This window comes from Dendrobates tinctorius, unplaced genomic scaffold (assembly GCF_039654945.1).
Source record: "Dendrobates tinctorius isolate UK_male_01 unplaced genomic scaffold, ASM3965494v1 ptg000143l, whole genome shotgun sequence".
NCBI classification, from domain to species: Eukaryota; Metazoa; Chordata; class Amphibia; order Anura; family Dendrobatidae; genus Dendrobates; species Dendrobates tinctorius.
In genome coordinates this window covers 33,550,889-33,576,225 of record NW_027361810.1, presented here as the reverse complement: position 1 = coordinate 33,576,225, position 25,337 = coordinate 33,550,889, and the positions used below count along the sequence as shown (strand labels likewise).

Below are 25,337 nucleotides of genomic sequence, written 5' to 3'. Positions count from 1 at the left end.
CTCTGTGGGGAGATGGTTGTACTGTATGTGACCATCCATTGGTTTTGATGTGCGTTGCAGCCTGTAGTGGTGAATATATTGAGTTTATATCTTCAGAAATTGAGTCCTACTACTTAACAAAATTATTGGAAAGTAAGGGTTGGACAGATTTGTTCAATTTAGTCCCAGATGCCAAGTGTAGAAAAAGCAAGGTCAAAATCTAAGTTACAACTTGCCATCCATCATTCTGATTGTACTTGACATTACAAACAACTGACATGAAAAAAGGGTACAGTGTGTATCTAATGTTATTTGTGCAGTTGACATGAAATTAGCAGAACTTAGGCTCTGGGCAACTAACTGAGGAGATACAGCCTTCAACTTTTCTTGTTCCTAGATAGAAAAACACCCTGTATTCCCTGAAGAAATTTGTCCTCTATATATGAGCAACCAATGAATCTAATATATTTCTAAAATATGTAAAAAATCAATTTATTATTGCATTTAAAAATTTTTGGCTAGTTTTTGGCATGGTTTTCATTTACGCCTAATTGTTCTTTTAAGTTGTGCCTTTTTTTAAAACATTTTATATGTGTTTGCCTGTTTTATGTTATGTTTGCCATTGTGGACAGAATTTGGGGTTTCCAGATGAGTTCAAATAATTCATCAATTGCGACTTTTTAAAAAGGTTATAAGGTCCAATTTATCAAACCTTTTACACCTAAAAAGGGAAGTTAAAGCTTTGAAAAGTCGCAAAACTTTTTCTGCAACTTCAAGGTGTACCAAATTGTTGTGACTTTTGATGTTTTCACACCAGTTTCTCCGAGCTCTTCCAAAATGGCAAATCAGAGGGCTGGTGCCATAGCTCCTGCCATTAATGATGAGGTGTGACATTCTCTATGCTACAAATCTCACTCCAGTCAATGACTGGAGTGAGGTTTTTGGCGTGGCACGTGCCACTCATCAGATGCTTCAGATATAGGCTTCCGCCTCTTCGTAAATCAAGAGCATCTTACTCCACCACACCTCATCATCAAGATTGGTGAGAAAATTGCCAGTCTTGTTGAACCAGAGCCATAATGTTCTTTGCACAATTGTGCTTCAGTTCCCCCCTGGATTGATTTTATGTATACCAGGTATTTTGGCACAAATTTTGCACCACTTTAACTACACGTCCAATTTTTTGAGCTAAAAAGTCAAAAGACAAAATTGTTGAGTATTTTTAATTTTGCACAAAATTCATGAACTACGTGGTCTATTTTTTATCAATTTGGCACAAAAAACAACAGCAAATACTATAAGAAAAGTGACTTCAAAAATTTGCAAATGATGAATCTGGCCCATAGTGGGTGTATAAGAAAAGGTGACTGCAGTAATCCCAAGAAAAATATTTATTTATCTGACATAAGCAATGCCAGCTGTCGCACAAAAATTGTGCATTGCATAATTTGTATAAGCGGTGACAATTTGTAGATTTTTATCCAATTCTGTATGAATAATATGGTAATTTACCAACTAAAAGTCACCTGCCTTATCCCCAGGAGCCCTGTCATTAGTTGCATCCCGAAGTAGCATGTATTTATAAACCATGAAGTTATTACTGTTATACATTTTGTGTATTTTCAGGTACTCAAGGGATTTCCAGACTGTCTACAAGCAGACATTTGTCTGCATCTCAATCAAACATTGCTGCAGAACTGCAAGGCGTTCACAGGAGCGAGCAAAGGATGTCTACGAGCCTTAGCCATGAAGTTTAAAACCACGCATGCACCCCCTGGAGATACTCTCGTACACTCAGGAGACGTTCTCACGGCATTGTATTTTTTATCGAGAGGCTCTATTGAGATTCTCAAAGATGATATAGTGGTAGCAATTTTAGGTAAGATCTTCTAGCTTTTCTCGATATGCAGTAGCAGATTTTCAAGCAAAGTGTCATGGTCAGATGTAGGACAATCAGGTGAGCCATCATGTTTCCTGATGGTCCCTCATTTTAAAAAAAGATAATTTCTTCTTGATATAATTGATAGACTTCCTTTCTCCTCTCTTGCAAGATTAAAATAGACCAATATAGTCATATGGAACTGTCCATTTGCAAAATTCAGAGATGGTTGTCCTCCGAAATATATCGGTCAAAGTAGGAAGAATGGACTGGTGAAACAGAGAGCTAAAGAGCGTCCAAATCTAGAGATCCGGTGGTTTAATGCCCACGCTTCTTTCAGTTATGAAATTTCAGACATACTGTAGTTACTTATTCATCAAGACCGGCTTTGCTTCAATAAGATGATCTGTGGCGTTCTGCCCCTAGCTCCAGTCATTTTGGTGGGGCTGAGCGAAGCTCCAAAAATCAAAAGATTTTTTTGCGCAACCTTGAGTTGCTCAATAATTTTGAAACTTACCAAACTGTTTTAAGCTAGATCTGGCTACCTATGCGACCAAGTTGGCCTTAATATTGGTCCGGTGATTTAGTAGAACCTCCTGGCGATCTAGAGGGTGTGTCATATTATTGTGTTAATGTTTTAATGAACATTTTTGTAGTTCTCACTGGGTCACTAGGTGACTTGGTGAACTAGTGGACATGCTTGCTGATGTATTGTTCATCCTGGTGGCTCTCCCTATTGGTCCAATTGTTTAGTGTTCTATTTCTGCAGTCTAGTGACATTTTATGTTAGACATTCTGCATTGCGTTAAATTTTTCAACAATAATTTTGATTTATATGCTTCTGTTTCATGATTGACACAGAGTGAATAGTTTTATACTTTAGGTCCCACTCTAAATGGTGTTTTATTCGACTGTATTTTTAAAGACTTGTTTCTCTCCCTTCAGGCAAGAATGATATTTTTGGAGAGATGGTTCACCTTTACGCCAAACCTGGGAAATCAAATGCTGATGTGCGAGCTCTGACATACTGCGATTTGCACAAAATCCAAAGAGATGACCTGTTGGAAGTTTTGGATATGTATCCAGAATTTTCTGATCAATTCCTCACAAATCTAGAGTTGACTTTTAATTTAAGAGATGAAAGCTCAAAGGTTTGTACCGTTTGTATATTTTTATTGATGATACCATACCTTTGATTAACCTTGCGTAGATTATCTTTCTAAGCCTTGATCCAAGCTACATAGTAGACCGTATCAGAGCAGCTTTATGCTCCTGGGAGGTTTGATGACATTGTCCAACAGAAGAGGCAGATTCCTATGTTAAAGCGGTTGGCCATTTCATCTTTATTTTAACTGATGTGTTGGTGACACTAATATGCAAGTATTACAGGTTCTCCTCCTTCCTCACAAAGTGCACAAATCTCTTGTCCAAAAAAAATGGCCTCTGATGAAAGCCAGGCCTGTCTATCAGCCTCCTCCAAATGAAAAACTGCACATAGGAGAGATATTTTGTTGAATTGGAGGAGGCTGATGGACAGGTCTGATCACATGCTCCTCCATCAGTGGCTATTTTGTGACTGGAGGTTTTTGCAGTATGTGAGGAGGGAGGAGAACCTGTAATACTGATATATTATTAAATGCCATGAAATCATGTTCCAAACAAAATAAAGATACAAGGGCCAACTTCTTTAATACAGAATAAACTTTAAACCCAGTAGTTTCTTTTTGGGCCAACATGTACTTACCACATACGTTACCATCCGTGCAACTAATTCCATCATAGAGGCAAAAATTTGTCAATATATGTGGACTCCATGAGCATGTGCAAAGTCAACTGTAGTGAGGATAATTTATTAAACAAGTTTTTTTGGTTTGGACAATTTCTACCTATGTAAAAGGACACCTCCAAGGTTAAGAGTGTAGAACCTACCCCCATTACAACCATATACTCTATTAGGGCATGTGAAAAAGGGTTATCTAGCGCATTAGTTTTCCAAAATCTTTTAATTTAGAAAATTTGCAGGAAATATTCTAATTTCAGATAGTTTAATTTCCTCAATAGAATTATTCAATAAACAATACATATTATTCCAAAATGAAGGAAATAGATGTCCGGCACCGTTATGTCACAAAATTACCCAAATTGCTTGCACATATATTCCTTAGTCCACGAATGCATGAAACACCTTAATCCCACTTAGAACGGGTGCTCTATCCCAATTGAAAAAACAGCAAACTTCATGTTAAAAGAGAAAAAAGAAGTAGGATGGCACTCACCGTTCATATGAATCAAATCACTTTATTTCATGTGTACAGAGCATAGGCATTGGCACGGGAACAATGTGCTGAGAGACGGACAACAGCCATTTCGCGCTCGATGCGCTTCAACAGGTCCTATGCTCAGACTATGGGTAATGAACATTTAAACACATGTGTGCACATTAACTCCTCCCCTTCACCTGAGCGTGTCTATTAACTCTTTTACCATTAAAACATTTTAATGAAAAGCAAAAAACATACAAATAAAACATATAATTTTCTTCCAGCATAGCATTGCGAATAAAGAGATATTTAGTCTCATCTATTCAAAGAAATACAGCCATGTCTATCTTTTCATTTAAACCAAGTGGACCTGTGGCTTTGGTACAAAGGACCATGTAGCTTCCTCTTGTAAAAGGAGCTTACTATGATTGCCCCCATGCTGTGGTGCGGAGACTCTCTCGATGCCAGCAAACCGCAATGCCTCAGCATTACCACCATGAAATTTCCTCATATGTTCTATAAGTCTGGGGACTCCTTTTCCTGTGCTAATGGAATTAAAATGCTCCCTGAACCTGATATAAAGGGGCCGAATTGTTTTTCCAATATAAAAAAGCCACATGGGCAGAATAAGGCATAAACTACAAAAGCGGTTTTACATGAAATAAACTCTTTGACCGCATGATACACTGATCCCATTTTTACAATTTTTCCACTCAATTTGAAAGGGCACCAGGAACAATTTTTGCATTTATAATTCCCTGTTGGACTACTAGTTTCCAACCAATTACCGTATATACTCGAGTATAAGCCGACCCGAGTATAAGCCGACCCCCCTAATTTTGCCACAAAAAACTGGGAAAACTTTTTGACTCGTGTATAAGCCGAGGGTGCACAGTGAGTGGCCTCAGTTATCTGCAGTGTGTGACCCCAGTTATCTGCACAGTGAGTGGCCCCAGTTATCATGCACAGTGTTGTGGCCCCAGTTATGTGCACAGTGAGTGGCCCCAGTTATCATGCACAGTGAGTGGCCCCAGTTATCATGCACAGTGAGTGGCCCCAGCTTTGCTGCACAGTGAGTGGCCCCAGTTATCTGCACAGTGAGTGGCCCCAGCTTTGCTGCACAGTGAGTGGCCCCAGTTATTTGCACAGTGAGTGGCCCCATTTATTTGCACAGTGAGTGGCCCCAGCTTTGCTGCACAGTGAGTGGCCCCAGTTATTTGCACAATGAGTGGCCCCAGTTACGATGCACAGTGAGTGGCCCCAGCTTTGCCGCACAGTGAATGGCCCCAGTTATCTGCACAGTGAGTGGCCCCAGCTTTGCTGCACAGTGAGTGGCCCCAGTTATTTGCACAGTGAGTGGCCCCAGTTATTTGCACAGTGAGTGGCCCCAGTTATCTGCACAGTGTGTGGCCCCAGTTATCTGCACAGTGAGTGGCCCCAGTTAGTTGCACAGTGAGTGGCCCCAGTTATTTGCACAGTGAGTGGCCCCAGTTATTTGCACAGTGAGTGGCCCCAGTTATCTGCACAGTGTGTGGCCCCAGTTATCTGCACAGTGAGTGGCCCCAGTTAGTTGCACAGTGAGTGGCCCCAGTTATTTGCACAGTGAGTGGCCCCAGTTATTTGCACAGTGAGTGGCCCCAGTTATCTGCACAGTGTGTGGCCCCAGTTAGTTGCACAGTGAGTGGCCCCAGTTAGTTGCACAGTGAGTGGCCCCAGTTATTTGCACAGTGAGTGGCCCCAGCTTTGCTGCACAGTGAATGGCCCCAGTTATCTGCACAGTGAGTGGCCCCCAGCTTTGCTGCACAGTGAGTGGCCCCAGTTATTTGCACAGTGAGTGGCCCCAGTTATCTGCACAGTGTGTGGCCCCAGTTATCTGCACAGTGAGTGGCCCCAGTTATTTGCACAGTGAGTGGCCCCAGTTATTTGCACAGTGAGTGGCCCCAGTTATTTGCACAGTGAGTGGCCCCAGCTTTGCTGCACAGTGTGTGGCCCCAGTTATTTGCACAGTGAGTGGCCCCAGTTATTTGCACAATGAGTGGCCCCAGTTATGCTGCAGAGTGAGTGGCCCCAGTTATGCTGCAGAGTGAGTGGCCCCAGTTATCTGCACAGTGAGTGACCCCAGTTATCTGCACAGTGAGTGGCCCCAGTTATTTGCACAGTGAGTGGCCCCAGTTATTTGCACAGTGAGTGGCCCCAGCTTTGCTGCACAGTGACTGGCCCCAGTTATTTGCACAGTGAGTGGCCCCAGTTATTTGCACAATGAGTGGCCCCAGTTACGATGCACAGTGAGTGGCCCCAGTTATGCTGCACAGTGAGTGGCCCCAGTTATGCTGCACAGTGAGTGGCCCCAGTTATGCTGCACAATGAGTGGCCCCAGTTATGCTGCACAGTGAGTGGCCCCAGCTTTGCTGCACAGTGAGTGGCCCCAGTTATTTGCACAGTGAGTGGCCCCAGTTATTTGCACAGTGAGTGGCCCCAGTTATCTGCACAGTATGTGGCCCCAGTTGTGATGCAGTATGTGGCCCCATCATGTTGCTGCTGCCGCTGCCTCCCTTACAAAAAAAAACCAAAAACCTGTATAGTCACCTCAGTCGCTGCCCCCTGCTCATCAGCGTTGCGCTCTGCAGTGACTGTGCAGGCAGAGAGCGCGATAGTGCTCTCTGACCTGAATGTCGCTGCAGAGGACGCAAGACAGCAGAGCGCAGGGACAGGTGAATATGCCTCCCAACCCCTCCTTCATACTCACCGGGTCCTGGCGCTTGTCTCTGCAGCTCCCCTGCTTGTTCCATGTTGTCGGCGCTGCTCTCTTCCTGGTTCAGCGGTCACGTGGCACCCGCTCATTAAATATGCGCATATTTAATGAGCGGGTACCATTTGACAGCTGAAGCAGGAAGAGAGCAGCGCCGACAACATGTAACAAGCAGGGGAGCTGCAGAGAAGGGTGAGTATGATCTGACACCCACGCTCCCCCTCCCCTGCCGATGCCCCCCGGTATATGACTCGTGTGTATGCCGAGAGGGGGACTTTCAGCCCAAAAAAATGGGCTGAAAATCTCGGCTTATACACGAGTATACACGGTATCTCGATTATTTTGATATCGGTTCTTAACCAATAAATCCCGGAGATTAGTACTCCGTTTACTTGCAAATAAGGGACCCCTGCTAACCACGTCCAAAAGATCCCTGTCACTTTCTAAAAGATGCCAGTTCTGTCTGATTACTGATCTAATATTTCTGTCCATAGAATTGAAGGTAAAACTGAAAACAAAACATTTTTCTTTTTTTTTGTTTTCTTTGTTTCTTACTCTGACTATCAAAGGCAGCTGCATCATTAACCCTTTGTACAGCGGAATCTAGGATAGACGCAGGGTAACCTCTCTGAGCCTGCTGTGCAACTCCTCAGCTTGTTTAAGAAAGCCTTCTTCATGACTGTTAAATTTTTTCAATCTGAGGAAATGGCTGAAAGGCAGGAAATTTTTTCCGTAATGGGGGTGTGCGCTGTTATAGTGCAATAAAGAATTAGTTGCGGATGGTTTTCGGAAGACCTCTGTACGCAAAACTCCATTGTCCAATAGTAATCTTACGTCCAAAAAATCTATCCGAGAACCACCGAAATAAGATGTAAATTTCATGTTCATATGATTATCTGAATTCAAAAATTCCACAAATAAATCAAAATCCGTTTTAGACATGGCTGTATTTCTTTGAATAGATGAAACTAAATATCTCTTTATTCGCAATGCTATGCTGGAAGAAAATTATATGTTTTATTTGTATGTTTTTTGCTTTTCATTAAAATGTTTTTAATGGTAAAAGAGTTAATAGACACGCTCAGGTGAAGGGGAGGAGTTAATGTGCACACATGTGTTTAAATGTTCATTACCCATAGTCTGAGCATAGGACCTGTTGAAGCGCATCGAGCGCGAAACGGCTGTTGTCCGTCTCTCAGCATATTGTTCTTGGGCCAATGCCTATGCCCTGTACACATGAAATAAAGTGATTTGATTCATATGAACGGTGAGTGCCATCCTGCTTTTTTTTTCTCTCAATGCATATTATTATTATTATGCTTTTGCTGATATAGCGCTACCTTATTCTGCAGCGCTTTACAGACATGATCATCACTGTCCCCATTGGGGCTCACAATCTAAAATCCCTATCAGTATGTCCTTGGAGTGTAGGAGGAAACCCACGCAAACATGGGAAGAACATGCAAACTCCTTGCAGATGTTGTCCTTGGTGGGATTTGAACCCAGGACCCCAGCTCTGCAAGGATGCAGTGCTAACCACTGAGCCACCATACACACAGGAAAGATGATTGCCAGGGTTCTGAACCTTGGGACCCCCAATGATCATGAAAATGGGGGTCTTAAAATTTCCTGTGTGAATAAAGCAATAGTGAGAATGTACGACCACTGTCTGTAGAAGCAGTGGTTGCACATATTCTCTTCCATGCTTGTCTCGCAGAGATGTTTGGAACCCCCATTCTTTGGATTGTTTGGGGTCTCAGCCGCGAGACCACCAGCGATTTTACATTTATGAGGCAAACTATTTAATTACTGGACAACCCTTTTAACAATAGAAAGTACAAGCCATACACCATACAGTATATCGCTCTGCATTACCGCCATACTGATTGAGTTCTCTCGATGTCGGAGTAGAATGTGTCGACCAGCAGTTAGCGGTGTAATAAGCCGTATGTTTATGAGCGACATACATACAATGGCTTTATTGCTACCATAGCATGATTTTCTTAGATAAGCTTTCTGTATCTCTGGGTTATTATCATGTATGTTTCATTACTCAGGCTGCGCTCCTACGATCACAAGCAGATGCTAACTATGACCGAGAGGCCTGCAAACTCCGAAGAAGGAAATTATCTTTTAAAGGAAAATCAGATGAAGGTAATTGTATTTACTGTAGTTATTCATTTACACTCAGTCCAGGTTTACGTCTGTATTCTAGTCCTATATATACGTTCTTCAATCCAGTTATTATCCATCTCTGGATTTATATGGAAGGGCTGGGATTTCCTGAGTAGAAGGTTTAGTGTTCCGTTATCACTAAGGTCTGGCCCGGATGAGATTTCAGCTTCATAAGTATCCTGGCAGCCAAATTCACATGACTTACAGCCCGATATTGACAATATTATTTGCAGCAGTGATACATGTAGGAGTTTCTCATCATTGACTTCTACTGAAATCCCACCAAAGAATAAAAATATAAGGCTAGATCCTGCTCACTATTCGCAAGATCAAACTGTCAACGTTATTGGGCTTGTCTGGTTGACCCATGGTTAAGGCCAAAAATTACTATGAATGAAGGAAGAGATGTATTTTTGCTGACTTTTCCAATATTATAGTATAGTTATGAGATTGCTTTTTTCCTTTAAGATTGACAGTCATGTGCCGATACAGACCGTCACAACTCCATCTAGTGTATGCATAGACTGACACGTGATTGCTGACCCATGATAGGGTGAATATTTACTTTTTTTTTAAATGCCATTTGTAATTAAAATTACATTTTAAAGAAGCCTAGATAACCCCTTTAAATGTCATACAGACATTCAAGTGTCTTTTTTTTTCCTAAAGTGAAACCAAACCTTTTAAAGGGGCACTAAAACCTTGTAAATTAATGGCATATCATGAAGGACATGCAAACACTTTATTATTAATGGCAATCTACCCCTGAGACCTCCACTACTCCTGAGAATGGATGAAGCTCCGAATCCTCTTCTCGGTTGTCCCTCCACAGCAGCACTCCCTGTGCAGAAAACCTCAGCCGGGCCACCACTGTGCAGGGAAAAATAATGAAGGGGACACTGTGCAAACCTAGTGCTGCAGCCCCTTCATTCTTGATATTGGGGAGATCCTGGATCTCAGACTCCCTCTGATTATATTCTTTACTAGTGGCATGTGCTGACAGTCCAAATCCTATTATTTAAAGTGACCCTGACTGCTAATACATGCTGCCCGATCCACAGGCAACATGTATTTGACACTGGCTGCAGGATTCCAGCCATATACAGTATATTTGACTTTGAAATGCCTCAAGGTTTCACAGAAAACCATAGTTTAATAGCCGTTGGGGACTAAGCCGCATTTTTTAGAATAGATGGATCCCTCCTAGCTTGTTGCCCTGGATTGAGAGGTCTCTGCCTACGTGCTCATATAGGCCGGACCTGTCAATCCAGATCACCAGGCGGGGAGGAGCCGCCAAGGACCCACCTGGTCGACTGGTCTCCTGTCCTGTTTCGGTTGCCGGTAGCTATTAAAGTATGTATTTCTCTTAAACACCGGAGAATTAAACATATATGCTTGGAATCCTGCTGCCATGGCCTCATGCATACTCCCCGTGGATCGGGCAGCATGGTCACTTTAACTTTATTACCCAGGTTCATCAAAACTGGAGTTTTTCACGGCAATCATGATGAGGAGTCCGCTGGAGTAAGATGTGCTAAATTAATTAAGAGGCCAAATTAAGAAATGTACTCCACTTTTCTATACAAAAAGTTCTCGTAAATGACCGGACTTAATGAGAAAATGCCAAAAGTTACAGTACATACATTTTTTTCTGCAAATACAAGTGGTTTAAAAATGCTCAAACAGTTTTTGGCCAGAAATTAGGCACAAACTATTTGGAGAGTTGAATCAAAAAAATAGAACACATCCCAAAACTAATCAAAAGTTGACAAAATGTAGATATTCTACCGTGCTGCTCCTTGGCAGGGATTGCTTGGTTTAGAAAAAATAAAAGCTGAAGACCGAAAAGGCTGAGAAAAGTGGAATAAACGCAAATGTGTTATAGCGCTGTCCGCATTTTAGCCACATTTCATTATCTATTACCATCCTGCTTAAGGCGCACCACTCCTTTGACAGGTGAGATGTGTCCACAGGTGCCTACAACCAGGATTCCTGCACGTTATGTCACTTCTCATCCTCATTTCTTATTTTTGACAGAGATGCTGAGAAAATTGTTTAATTAGCAGCTCGCTGGGCTCTTTTGCTGACCTTTCTCTTTCAAATCTAATGATAGGACTTAGATAGATTTCAGGTGGCATAGCCTGGAGGGGTTTACGTCCACTGGCAAAAACCAAGAGGGTATATTAAGAAAGAGCAAGAATGAGAAACCTGACAGTAATTATCAGCAGGGCATAAATGTAATGTACATTCACCCATATTATCAGGATGACCAGTAGCTGCTTTAGTTGCTTGTGGTTCTGGTTCTAAACTGATTCAGATATTTGCAGCCTTTGTGTTTTTAAAGTCATTTTCTAGCATATATTGAATATTTAAATCATTTCCTCTGTGAGCAATTTGGGTAATAATGTAGGTCAGGAAATGGGAAATCTAAATTCTGCATCAGTGGATACCTACAGATTACAGCTGCAGTAGTTCAAGTAATAGATATATACAAAGGGAATCTGTCAGCTGGATTTGACACGCTAAACTAAGTATATACGCATGCAGCGCTTTCAAAGACAAGTCCAGCAATACCTTTACATGGTCAGTCTGTTCCTCGATTACTGAAAAATCAGCTTTTGAATTGATATGAAAATGAGGCTGAAGAGCTATGGTAGATCTGAAACCTCTGTCTCCCCAGCGCTAATCTTCGCCGACCACCGCCTCCTTCTGCTTGACTGATGGCTCCTTTACGTGAAGTCACACAGCATAGACGCTGTCAGTCAAGCAGAAGGAGGCTGCTCTGGGCGGGGAATAGAGCTGGAGTGAATTAGGATTTAGATCTACAAATAGCTCTTAAACCTCATTTTCATGTCAATTCAAATGCTGATTTCTCAGTAATAGAGGAACGGGCTGGCCATGTAAAAGGATTACTCAAAAAGCTACATGTACATATAGTTTGGGTGTTGAAATTCTGCTGACCGAATGAATCAAAGTGTATTGGTCACCAGATTGTGTTAGGAACGGCGGAACGCACTAAATAAAAATAAATCATAAAGTGCGTTCGCCGCTCGGGGAGTTACACCGCTGCTAGGTAATGACAGACGAGCAATATGTCGGTATAATGCGCACGGGTTAGACTTCACTCAAAGTGCGCAAAGCGGGCTCTGTTCACACACAGAGGCGCCGCAACATAAACATACGAAAACGCTGAGCCTGTTAGTGTCACAGACCACAGGGAAATGCACACACGGTATCTGGTCACAGGAGCAGGACCCAAGGCAGAGGAGCTGCGTCCGTCTAGACCTACCGTGTGTGCGGCGTCACTACTGCAGACGCCAAGGAGGGCTGCAACTGCAGCGCAGCGTAGGGCACGGCCGCAGGTCGACAAAGATAGGAGGCAGGCGCAATGTCAGACGCTAGAGTAGAGGTGCGGTGTGCACAGTGGCCTAAGGCTTGCCACTGACTGGCGCTGACTGCTGCACTACTTCCCTATCCACATGCGTAATATCAGAGGGAAGGGGTTTCAAATGAGTCAGTCACCAGAGTCATACATCCGTCATCATTCACACATTTAGCTTGAAAAGTCTATACTAGAGCATGGCCGAATGGTCATGCGTGCTTTTTATAGCCGTGCGGGACCTTCCAGATCTCCAAGATGAACCAATGAGATCTGGAGCGGGACCTGGGCACATGACTCCCGATCTCCAATGGGAGATCGTCTCGTGAGCATCACCAGTAGGAGCACAGAGGATCTTCGTCTTTGGAACAGTCTGCTGTAAAGAAATCTTCTCTGCAGTAGATAGACAGCAGGAGACCGCAGAATGTGAGGCTCTGGATTCCTGCAGAGCAGATGCAGAAACCTGATGCCTAACAGATTGTACCATGCAAACTTCATAAATTATATAACTAGTCTCTTATGCCTCTTGAGACTAGTATACTTACATTGCAAATTCATGTCAGAATGGCTGTATAAGGGATAGACTAGGGCGCCACTAGTTTGAGGGATCGGGTAGGTGCCCACGGTCCTTTGACACTATGTGACACAAACCTTACTTTATACCAGTGATCACCAACTCCAGTCCTCATGTTTTCAGGATTTCCTTAATGTTGCATCGGTGAGGAAATTATTTCCTGTGCAGGTGGTGCAATTATCACCTCAAATTAGGGGCGCCCTAATCTATCCCTATCCCCCCTGTGTTACTCCTGAAGGAGGAGAAGCCAGGTTCTCATACCTATCTATGCTCCTAACTTATCCCTTACCTGATCCCTCCCCTACACAGTGAGGTGAGGGGCTGAAATGTATAGAAAAACACTAATCAGACAGACAAGGGAAGACAGACAGGGATAAAAGAAAACTACAATTATGCAAAATTCACTCACCAATCAGAAAAACTCTCCAGCCTCCACCTCCAACTACTGAACTTTCTCTTTCACCACCAAACCATTAAGTAGAACGATCACTGACAATTCCCAAGGGCCAGTAGCAAGCATATATACCAGAGGGGAGCGGCCAGCACAGAACAGCTGAGACAATTCAGCATGGAAAGCTCCAGGATATCAACTGAACTGATTAACCCTTGCCATGACAGCAAGGAAACCTGCACTGTTTAATAGGATGGTGAAGCAGTTCTAATAAGTGTAGTTCAAATAACCAGACGCTGCAATCGTCTGACCCCACTCTGTCGTAGTATCCTTGTGATAGTTTGAAACTGAATAAAAAACTGTCTGAAAGACTGCACCAGAGAGTTGTGGTGAATGGCTGTTACTCTGATGGTCTCTGGTTATAAGTGATGTACCCCAAGGTTCAATGCTGGGTCCACTATTATCCAATGCATTTATTAATGATATAGACAATGGGTGGGAATAATAGTGTTGTTTGTTTCTGTTCGTGCAGAGGATAAAAAGCTATGCAGTATAAAGCAGTCTATGGAGGAAGTTCAAAAGTTACAGGCTGAAATGGACAAACTGAATGTTGGGGCACACACTTGGCAGATGAGACTTAATGTGAAGAAATGTAAAGTAACAGGGCACGAATAACCTGTGGGCACCATGTGTTATAGGAGGAGGTAAACTAGGAGAGTCACTTATCGAGAAGGATCTGGGTGCTTTTGTAGATCACAGACTAGATAGCAGCATGCAATGTCAATAAGTTACGTTTAAGGCTAGTAGAATATTGTCATGTATTAAAAGAAGTATAGACTAAATGAATTCATACTAGAATAGAGAGGAAAGGGATGCAGGTCACTGGTTCAGCGGTTATCTTGTTAGTCCATGCCTGCCAAGCTAGAGTCCTGCAAACCTCCTCCCTCTTAGCAGCATTCGAGTAGGCTAATGGGCTACACATGCCACATGTTGATTGCGTCATAATGATAATGACGCTGCTCCACGTGTGCTAATCAGTAGACAAAACATAATTAGTCCATAGGCCAATAATTTACTAATCTGTCACCACCTTGTAAATAAAACTTCAGTTTTATTAATATTTAAAAAACAAATGCTACAGTGTATATACTCTAAAATTAAAATATTTCCTCACTGTCTAAGAGTGATAATTGGAGTGTATTCTTATTACTTCTACAACCCTAAAATATATATATATATATATATACTGCTCAAAAAAATAAAGGGAACACTAAAATACCACATCCTAGATCTCTCTGAATGAAATATTCCAGTTGCAAATTTTTATTCATTGCATAGTGAAATGTGTTCAGAACAATAAAACATAACAATTATCAATGTAAATCAAAATGAATATCCCATGGAGGTCTGAATTTGGAATGATGCTCAAAATCAAAGTGGAAAATCAAATTACAGGCTGATCCAATGTCAGTGGAAATGCCTCATGACAAGGAAAAGATGCTCAGTAGTGTGTGTGGCCTCCACGTGCCTGTATGACCTCCCTACAATGCCTGGGCATGCTCCTGATGAGGAGGCGGATGGTCTCCTGAGGGATCTCCTCTCAGACCTGGACTAAAGCATCCGCCAACTCCTGGACAGTCTGTGGTGCAACATGACGTTGGTGGATGAAGCGAGATATGATGTCCCAGATGTGCTCAATCGGATTCAGGTCGGAGGAATGGGCAGGCACAGGGGGTCTGAGGATCTCATCTCGGTACCTAATGGCAGTCAGGCTACCTCTGGCAAGCACATGGAGGGCTGTGTGGCCCTACAAAGAAATGCCACCCCACACCATTACTGACCCACTGCCAAAATGGTCGTGCTGAAGGATGTTGCAGGCTGCAGATCCCTCTCCAAGGCATCTCCAGACTCTGTCATGTGCTCAGTGTAAACCTGCTTTCATCTGTGAAGAGCACAGGGCACCAGTGGCGAATTTTCCAATCCTGGTGTTCTGTGGCAAATGCCAAGCGTCCTGCACGGTGTTGGGCTGTGAGCACAACCCCCATCTGTGGACGTCAGGCCCTCAGACCATACTCATGGAGTCGGTTTCTAACCGTTTTTTGCAGACACATGCACATTTGTGCCCTGCTGGAGGTCATTTTGCAGGGCTCTGGCAGTGTTCTTCCTGTTCCTTTTTGCACAAAGGCGGAGATAGCGGTCCTGCTGCTGGGTTGTTGCCCTGCTACGGCCCCCTCCATGTCTCCTGTCCATGTCTCAGGTGTACTGGCTTGTATTCTGGTAGTGCCTCCAGCCTCTGGACACTACGCTGACAGACACAGCAAACCTTTTTGCCACAGCTCGCATTGATGTGCCATCCTGGATGAGCTGCACTACCTGAGCCACTTGTGTTGGTTGTAGAGTCCGTCTCATGCTACCACAAGTGTGAAAGCACACCCAACATTCAAAAGTGACCAAACATCAGCCAGAAAGCATTGGTACTGAGATGTGGTCTCTGGTCCCCACCTGCAGAACCACTCCTTTATTGAGGGTGTCTTGATAATTGCCAATAATTTCCATCTGTTGTCTATTCCATTTGCACAACAGAATGTGAAATTGATTGTCAATCAGTGTTGCTTCCTAAGTGGACAGTTTGATTTCACAGAAGTTTGATTTACTTGGAGTTATATTCTGTTTAAGTGTTCCCTTTATTTTTTGAGCAGTATATATATATTTCAAATAGATATATAGCAGAGTATCACTGTCTTAGCTACATGTATATACTTGTTCATGTAGAATTAGATTGTCAGTCTTTCAATATGGTATTAAAGTGTTGACTGTTTAGTATGGTATTACAATATAGATTATCGGTCACTCGATGTGAAATTAGACTACCGTATATTGGAACATTGATCATCTAATATGATATTAGAATACCAGTCATTTACTTTGACATTAGAGCATTAATCATTCAATATGATATTAGAATATTAGTCATAATATTGAAATACAAGGTGATTCACTCGCTATTTTACCCGTAAAAATTGCTGTAATTTCTAAAAGAGACAATCTATCGTACTGAAATTTGGACTGTGCATACCTTGGTTTATGAGAATTGAGTGTGCAATGAATCTCAGTGACAAGAAAAATCCTCTCACCGAGTGGTCTCACTGAATTGTTGTCCTACAGGTCATCACCACTACGAGATAGACTTGCTCCACACCTTTCTTTGCCTCGGGAGTTTGTGTGGTGCTTGCATTTCACTCCTGCCAAATTCCTTCTTAGGCTGGAGTCACACTAGACGTATAAAAAAATCGGTCCATTTTTCACAGACGAGAATCGCACAAATGTTTCATGAACAGTGTGCAATGTGAGGATGCGATTTCCTCGCATCTAAGCATCCGTGTGACATCCTTATGATATCCGTATGGCATCTGTACGGCAAGATTTCTTGCCGGCTTGCAAAATGGACATATAATGTCCATAGCCTGAAATATTTGTGAAATCATATATACAGTCATATATGTATATACGGTATGTCAGTGAGACACATATATACAGTGGGGAAAAAAAGTATTTAGTCAGTCAGCAATAGTGCAAGTTCCACCACTTAAAAAGATGAGAGGCGTCTGTAATTTACATCATAGGTAGACCTCAACTATGGGAGACAAACTGAGAAAAAAAAATCCAGAAAATCACATTATCTGTTTTTTTTTCATTTTATTTGCATATTATGGTGGAAAATAAGTATTTGGTCAGAAACAAAATTTCATCTCAATACTTTGTGATATATCCTTTGTTGGCAATGACAGAGGTCAAACGTTTTCTGTAAGTCTTCACAAGGTTGCCTCACACTGTTGTTGGTATGTTGGCCCATTCCTCCATGCAGATCTCCTCTAGAGCAGTGATGTTTTTGGCTTTTCGCTTGGCAACACGGACTTTCAACTCCCTCCAGAGGTTTTCTATAGGGTTGAGATCTGGAGACTGGCTAGGCCACTCCAGGACCTTGAAATGCTTCTTACGAAGCCACTCCTTCCCGCCGTCCAAACCGTGTATTCTGTCATTGGTGAATAAACTGGAACATTACCGGATAGGCATGATGGAGGATGTCTGAAATGTCTGAGGAAACCATTCAAGATGTGAAACTGTGACTTCTGGCATTGCCCACGTAAATCATTGCACAAGCTTTCCCAGGAGACAGGCATGTTGTATTCCAGATGTCAACGATGACGATGGCAGTGATCTCAATGGGACTGTGGACACCAAGATTGCCTGATTGAACACCACCGGATTTTTTACTTTTTGGAGCCATTTGAGAGGTCAGATGTATAGTAAGAAACTACAAACATTACAGGCACTATGAGAGAACACATCAGGGGATCTTGAGAATGACGGGACCGCAGTACTGGGTTAGCATTTTGTATACAAAAGTATAGAAAAAGAGTGAATTCAGGAGACGACTTATGTGATACAGATAAGTATCCCAGGAAATTTCCAGGGCGGACAGTCTGTGGCCTGGGTGAGGTGCACGGAGTATGCACTGGTCGGGCTTCCAGATCAAATAGCTCTCAATGTTCCAAAACGAGATGTTCTCTAGCACTAAAGGAAAGTAGTTAAAATGTGGCCTTTAATCATATAAGATAAAAAATGGTAGAATGTGCACATATTAAAAAAGAAAAACATTATGCCTATGCGTTTCGAGTAGAAAAACCCATAACCATAGCACGTAATTTATCCTATATGATTAACAGCTAGGTTTTAACTACTTTTCTTTGGTCCTGAAGAATATGGACCATTAAGAACTTTGTTGTCTACACTGTGGATCCCAGTCACCCATTCTGCAGTAAACTGCAGCATATCCCCAATCAGGTAAATCAGGTCAGCTATAGCATCTTCCTGTCCCTTCATTCTCAAGATCGGTGTGGGTTCCAGAGATCGGAGTGCCAACAATCACAAAGTGATGGCATATCCTAGCGATATTGTCCCTTTAAGTTTATTCTCTATAGGTTTATGTAATGACAAACACATTGCACCCCATCCTGTGTCACTTCTTCTGTTTCACTATTTATGTGATTGCAGTTTGTTGAAATGATAACATATGGCGCTCGGCTAAAGAAGAATTTCATTGCCAGTTTGTGCAAAATTTTATTTTGTTAGATGATGTTAAAAATATCAGGAAAAAAATAAGTCGTCTTAGTCATGTTTGGAACAGATCCTGGCCTTAATCATACAGAATAAAAGTAGAAGATGACTCCAAATGTGAATTCTAAAAATGTTCTATAAATGCAAATGAATAACTTGTATATGGAAGGCTGCTGCCGATACTGTAACATTGTGCCAATATTGTAGTAAGAGGGGCAATATGGTACTGCCCCACCTGCTGCAGACTAGAGCAGGAAAAGCTTGTTTTAAATTTAAAAAACCCCACTAGGGTACATGTGCCATCCATAGGACTGTACCTCAAAAATGGTGACTGGTGTGCACCGTATGTGTGTAGGACAGGTCATAGGACACTTGGGCCTGCTGCAGAATCAATGAAAATTTAACCTAGATATATTCATGGTTCATGTGTTCTCCTTTGATTCTGTAGAGGGAAGTAAAGACAACAGCCAAGAATATTCCGACAATTCCATGGATAATTTCAAAAATTACTCTTATAACAAGAGGAATGCAGATAAAAGGAGAAGTGGCTCATCTTCGCAAGTTTCTTCCATTAATGAGCAGAAGCCCTTATTTTCAGAACTCGGTGGCTTTAATTCTACTCTCCCAAAGCCTTCTGCACCTCAGTTTGAAGAAGCTGTTTGTCCTTCTGAAAAGATAACCCTTACAAAAAGAAGTCTGTCTTACCGAGGTAAGAAATGTTTTGCACGCCCCTATTAAAATTCCAGGTTTTTTGGTTTGGTTAAAAAAAACATACCAAGAATCATTTTAGGACTTGTTTCGCCTTTAATGTCGCCCATAATATGTACAAATCCATTGACATTTTAACAGAGGTGTTTAGACTTTTTTTAATCCACTGTACATATACAGTATAACTGATAATTACCATTTATAGTATGTGGAGGGTATAATGACCTAAATCTAGGCTCTGAACCCCCACCTGAAATTATCACAAACACATTGCAGGCATGTTATGAAGTCTTTGGGCATAATGGGCAAATTGTAACCTACGAATTCCATATACTTCAAACACAAGCATGGTGACTTCTCCACTTTTTTGGGGTAGGATGGCAGAGTGTTTGGTAGAGACCTCAGGTCACATGTCCTTTGTATCCTCCTTATATTCTCTTCTTGCGTCCAGCAGTTGTGTTCCTGGCCAGGGAATGAGGCATTATTTGGTTTTTAATTATAATTCCCAAGTCAACCTTTCATACAATGGATCAGAATTCATCAGTAGTTTCGAGCCAAGTCAATCTTGGTGGCCTTTATTTAACTCTGGTATGACCTGCCTTTGCTATAGGGCACTTGTGTAGCTGTAAAGGCTGCCCCTATGGGGGGTTTTTACCTGTGTTCCTAGGTTCTTATTTTACTCTGCTCTTTTCGCTGCCTCTATTCATTTGCTCTCTAAAGTATAGGATTTGGGTGTAGGTCATATGTATGAAATCATCATCCTACTTTTTTTACCCCCCTTATCTCCATATGGACTTTTACTATTTTAATTTTAGGTAACGTAAGAAGGTTTTGGCTGTGCTTTCCTGCCCAACATTTTTTATTTTCAAGTCAATGCAGACATATCAGAACAAATCATGCTATTTTTACGATAATGATTAAGGCTATATCCACATGTCCAGTAATCGTCCCCTAGAAACAGATCTAGCAGCAATCCCTTAATGAAAAAAGATGTGCAGACCCAACTTTTTTGTCCGGCTAAAAAAAAAAATGATTTCAACTGGATCTATTTTTTTTTAACATTAAGGTCTATGAAAATTGGACATGTTAAATAACCATTTGTTTATCTTCCTATTGATAAGGATCTGATTTTTGCTAACTGGACAAATTTAGAATGGAGGAAAAATGGATGGCTTTTTAACAGATCCATTTTCCATAGACTTTAATGTAAAAAAAAACTGGATACAGTAGAAATATTTTTTTTAGGTGTACAAAAAATTTGTCTGCACAGCATTTTTGCTAACGGATTGCTGCTGAATCAGCTCTAACGGATGATACTGGACATGTGAACTTAAGGTACAGTCACACTAAGCGATATCGCTAGCAATATCGCTATAACTTGTGACGTTATAGCGATATTGCTAGCGACATCGCTGTATCTGATACTTACCTCCGACCGCTCCCCCGCTGGTTATCGCTGATCGCGCGAGAACGTTCAGGACCGCTTCATGTCGTCAGCTTCCTGCAGCGCTTCCTGTGGAGAGACGAGCGACGAGCGTGGAGCCGGGCGGGAGGACGCAGGATCGCCTGGTGTGACAGGTAAGTAGCGACCCCCGTCCCTAGCGATGTCGCTGGTGAGATCTGCCTGTGTGGCAGCTCACTAGCGACCACTTAGCGATGTACCAGCGATCCTGACCGCGTCATATCGCTGGTCGGGATCGCTGGTACATCGCTAAGTGTGACAGTACCTTTAGTTTAAGGAACCTCTCTATTCTGTCGGTCATCCAAGACTTCTACAAATCACAAAATAATAATCTATTCAAAGGACAAGTCATCATTGTTTGTTCCTGGAAAGCCTAATCAAAGTGTTCACCCTGCACCACAAGCCCTCGATTACGGTCCTTGCAGCCCTGACCAGCTTGTCCATTGAATCCTCAGTCTGGTTTATGCAAATTTTGCTCACAGAGGAAGAGAAACTCCTAGAGGATCAATGAAGGAGCTTAACAGCCTTATAGGGCGCAAAAACACAAAACTGGCCCCGATTTCAACCGACGTGAGAATATATTGCAAACTTCCGTTGAAAAATTCCAGACGCTGCCCAAAGAGCGGAAACGTACCAAGTTCACACAACTATGATCTAAGAATTTGGAGTTTATCACTTATGTGATCCTTCACTTAATCCTTAAAGATACAGTCCACACAATAATTTACCTTGTCTTCACCCGCTTTATAGAGTTGTAAGTCATTAGTGATTGGCAAGATTTCCATGACATGGGACAAGTTTTGGAGACCTTTCTTTCACGTTATCTTTCTGACACTCTCAAAAGCTTCTTTTTCCAAACTTGTCCCAAACGACTTTTCCAACTGAAAGATTTCTTTCCATAGACTTATTTAGGATGAAGCTTTGTGTCCCCGCAGCCATAGCAACTCTTACCAAGGCAACCCACTGCAGTTTTTAGTCTGTGCTAAATTTAGAAAGTCTGCAAAAAAAAAAAAAAAGTCATCAAGTCTGTGCTAGATCCAAATCTGTCCTTTTCTGAATATGCCGAATGTTTTATTTATGTTTTTTTTATTTCCTTTGCTTCCTAATGTAAAAAAAATCTACAGCTGGATCCAAAGACATAAATCCAAGACCTGATAATAGGCAAATAATACGATAAAGCTTAACCTAGGCGACTTCCATTGGAATACGATGAGGATTTAGTTTTTGTCGTTGCCTCTTAGCAAATTGTTTGCTTTTAGTCTAATGTTATCAATTGGAAGAAGAATCTAATTACAGCGAGTCTGAAGTTGTTATCAGATTTATAATTATTTTGTTCCTTGAGAAGTTTCTAAGCTCAAAGAGAAAACCGTTCCTTATTGGTAAAATGTGTCCCCCGTGACTTAATAACGACATGCTCGGGGAATCGTATAATAACCGATGAAAACATAATTATTCTTATCAAGTCTAGACATATAGATCCTAGACAAGGAGAGCATCCTCCTACTTGTTTCATCAGGCAATTCCTGGAAAAAAGATACATCATACAATAGATGTAAATGGCGGAAGACAGATCATATTCTACATCAATATCTCACAACCGCGACGCTCTCTTCATATGATTGTAAAATATATTCAACTTTAACCCGTTTACTGCCAAGAACCTGAGACAAAAGTAGGTGGGTCAAAATGAATCTGAATGGGCCCCCAACCCAAAGTTTATAAGTACAGAGACGCATCATAATAAGGGATGTCTAACAATCCAGTTACTAAATAAAAACTATATCTACAGTGACTTACAGGCGGTGTCCTTTCTAATTGTAGTTGTTTAAAGGGAATCTGTCACCCCTTTTGAGATATCATATAATGATATCATTCAATTGTGTGTCACATAAGGATTCTCTTAGTACTTTTGCTTCCCCCTGACCCCGCACCTTTCATGCATAAATACCTTTTTTATATCGGTTCAGATGTATGTAAACTGCCGCTGTCTGGTCTGATGGGCGGGGCTTATTCACCTGCTCCCCCCTCCCTGTCTTGCTCTACACAAGAAGAAATGCGTAGAGCAAGACAGGGAGGGGGGGAGCAGTTGAATAAGCCCCGCCCAGCGGACCGGACAGCAGCAGTTTACATACATCTGAACCGATATAAAAAAGGTATTTATGCATGAAGGGTGCGGGGTCAGGGGGAAGCAAAAGTACTAAGAGAATCCTTATGTGACACACAATTGAATGATATCATTATATGATATCTCAAAAGGGGTGACAGATTCCCTTTAATTGTTCAGTCTTTTCCACCTAGCCCAGACCACAATGAAAACTTCTTCTTCCAGCCATAAATCATTTTCAGCACAGACACATTTCGCTTACACATTTTCAGCAAGCCCCTCACTTACTCCCAATGCTGCCATAGTCTATATATTATATCTGTAAATCAAACAAAGTAATACAATATTATGTTAGAGAAGGGATGGACTCAAAGAAGAGGGCCCCGGTGCAAGAATAGTGTCCTTTGCAGTCAAACAGGTCATCATAATTCTCAATTCCATCTACTTTGGAGGTAAAAGTGGGTCCCCTCACTGCTTGGGCGCCTATGCAGTTGCACAGGTTACATCAATGATATGTTCACCCCTGTACTAATGGTCCAGCATAAGTAGGGGCAAGCCGCACCTGAATAGGCCCAGAACCGAAAGTTTATAAGACAAGATGTGCAGCATAGTCCTACCGGTTGTAGGGGACACCTAGCAATCCTGTTACTGAATAAAAAGCCATATCTACAGTGACTTGCAGGGTGGTGTCCTTTCTAATTGGAGTTCTTCACGGTTTCAGTTTTTTCCATCTAGCCCAGACCGCTATGAAAACCTATTCTTCAAGCCATAACTAATTTGTAACACAGACACATTGCACTTACACATTTCCAGCAACGCCCTCACAAGTTCCCAATGCTGCCATAGTCTATAAATTACAACTGTAAACTGAACAAACTAATAGTCTTATGCATGGAGCGTAGCAGAGGTGGGAAAGATCACATCTTAGTGGGCCACCAACCCAAAGTTTACAAGTACAGACATGAACCTTAATTCTAGGAGTTATAGGAGGCACTTAGCCATCCTGTTACTGAAAAAACATATCTTCAGTAGAGATGTGCGACTTTGCCTTTTTTAGGGTCGAGTTGGGTTTCATAAAACCCGACTTTCTCAAAAGTCGAGTCGAATGAAATCGGCCGACTATCGGGAAAAGTCGAAGGTCCGACTGAAACACGAAACCCAATGCAAGTCAATGGGGAAGCAAAGTCGGCAGGGAGTGGAGGACTGTAAACACACCTACATGCCGGACCACTTTTCTAAAGTGCGCAAAATATCTCTCTCGCTCTCTCCCCGGACGCCGCTGCACATGTCATCTCGTTGCCCACAGTGTACGTCCTTGCTCAGTGGCTGAAAAAAGTCACGTGCAAGCATTCTGGGAAATCCAACTTTGATGCTCGTTTTGCCGACCGCATGGCCGACTTGACGCTGTGGTCGGGTTTCGGTCGGCGAAACCTGACTTTGCCATAAGTCGGCGACTTATGAATCTGGCCGACCTGTTTCGCTCAACTCCAATCTTCAGTAGAGTTGAGTGAAACAGGTCGGCCAGATTCATAAGTCTACGACTTATGGAAAAGTCGGGTTTCGCTTCGCGAAACCCAACCACAGCGTGAAGTCGGCCATGCGGTCGTCGACCCGAGCGCAAAAGTCGGTTTTCCCAGAATGCATGCACGTGACCTTTTTTCAGCCAATGAGCAAGGACGTACACTGTGGGCAATGAGATGATGTGCAGCGTCCGGGGAGAGAGAGAGATTTCGACGCCTCTAAGGTTAAAATTCATGCCAGCGAAAATCTTCCGGGCATGCGCACTTTAAAAAAGCGGTCTGGCATGTAGATGTGTTTGCTGTACTCCACTCACTGCCGACTTTTATTCCCTATTGACTTGCATTGGGTTTCGTGTTTCAGTCGGACATCCGACTTTTCACGATAGTCAGCTGATTTCGTTCGACTCGACTTTTGAGAAAGTCGGGTTTCATGAAACCCGACTCGACCCTAAAAAAGGCAAAGTCGCTCATCCCTAATCTTCAGTGATGAATAGGTGATGTCTTTTCTAATTGGAGTTGCCCACTTTTTTAATCTTTTCCATCTAGCCCTGACCACCATGAAGACGACTTCTTCCAGCGTCAACTTGATTGCAGCACAGACACATTTCACTTAAATGTTTCCAGAAATATTCCCACTTTTCCCCAATGTCACATCTACCTATAGTGTTCTACTATTCTATAGCATATATGTATAAACTGATTAAACTAATACAATATTATGCTAGAGATTCATGTGGGGCAAACCACATCTGAGTGGGCTCCTAGCCCAACTATGGAGCTGCACCATCATCTTAGTGGTTGTATTAGACACTTTCATAGCTGACAATACTGTAGCTGATGTAAAACCATAATACACATACCAAGACAGATATTACCAACATGCAGTAACTGTAAATACCAGTTGTGTACATCATATAAAACACTAAAGTACAGTTATATTCAGTGACTCACAAGTGGTGTTCTCTGATTCTCACTTTTTAAGCCTTCCACCTAGCCCAGACCACCATGAAAACTTCTTCTTCCAGCCACAACTCTTCT

At 42.1% G+C, this 25,337-nt stretch overlaps 1 protein-coding gene across 5 annotated transcripts in view; it reads left to right on the top strand.

Annotated features, from left to right (window-relative positions):
• Positions 1-25,337, top strand: part of KCNH7 (potassium voltage-gated channel subfamily H member 7) — a 385,987-nt gene that overhangs the window by 342,308 nt on the left and 18,342 nt on the right. For 4 of the 5 annotated variants that reach the window (XM_073545747.1, XM_073545745.1, XM_073545746.1 and 1 more), the window contains 4 exons: positions 1,606-1,858; positions 2,804-3,009; positions 8,926-9,022; positions 18,954-19,214. In XM_073545747.1, coding sequence (XP_073401848.1) covers positions 1,606-1,858; positions 2,804-3,009; positions 8,926-9,022; positions 18,954-19,214 — 817 coding nt within the window. The remainder of the gene's footprint in view (positions 1-1,605; positions 1,859-2,803; positions 3,010-8,925; positions 9,023-18,953; positions 19,215-25,337) is intronic. The other variant, XM_073545744.1, reaches the window with a different exon arrangement.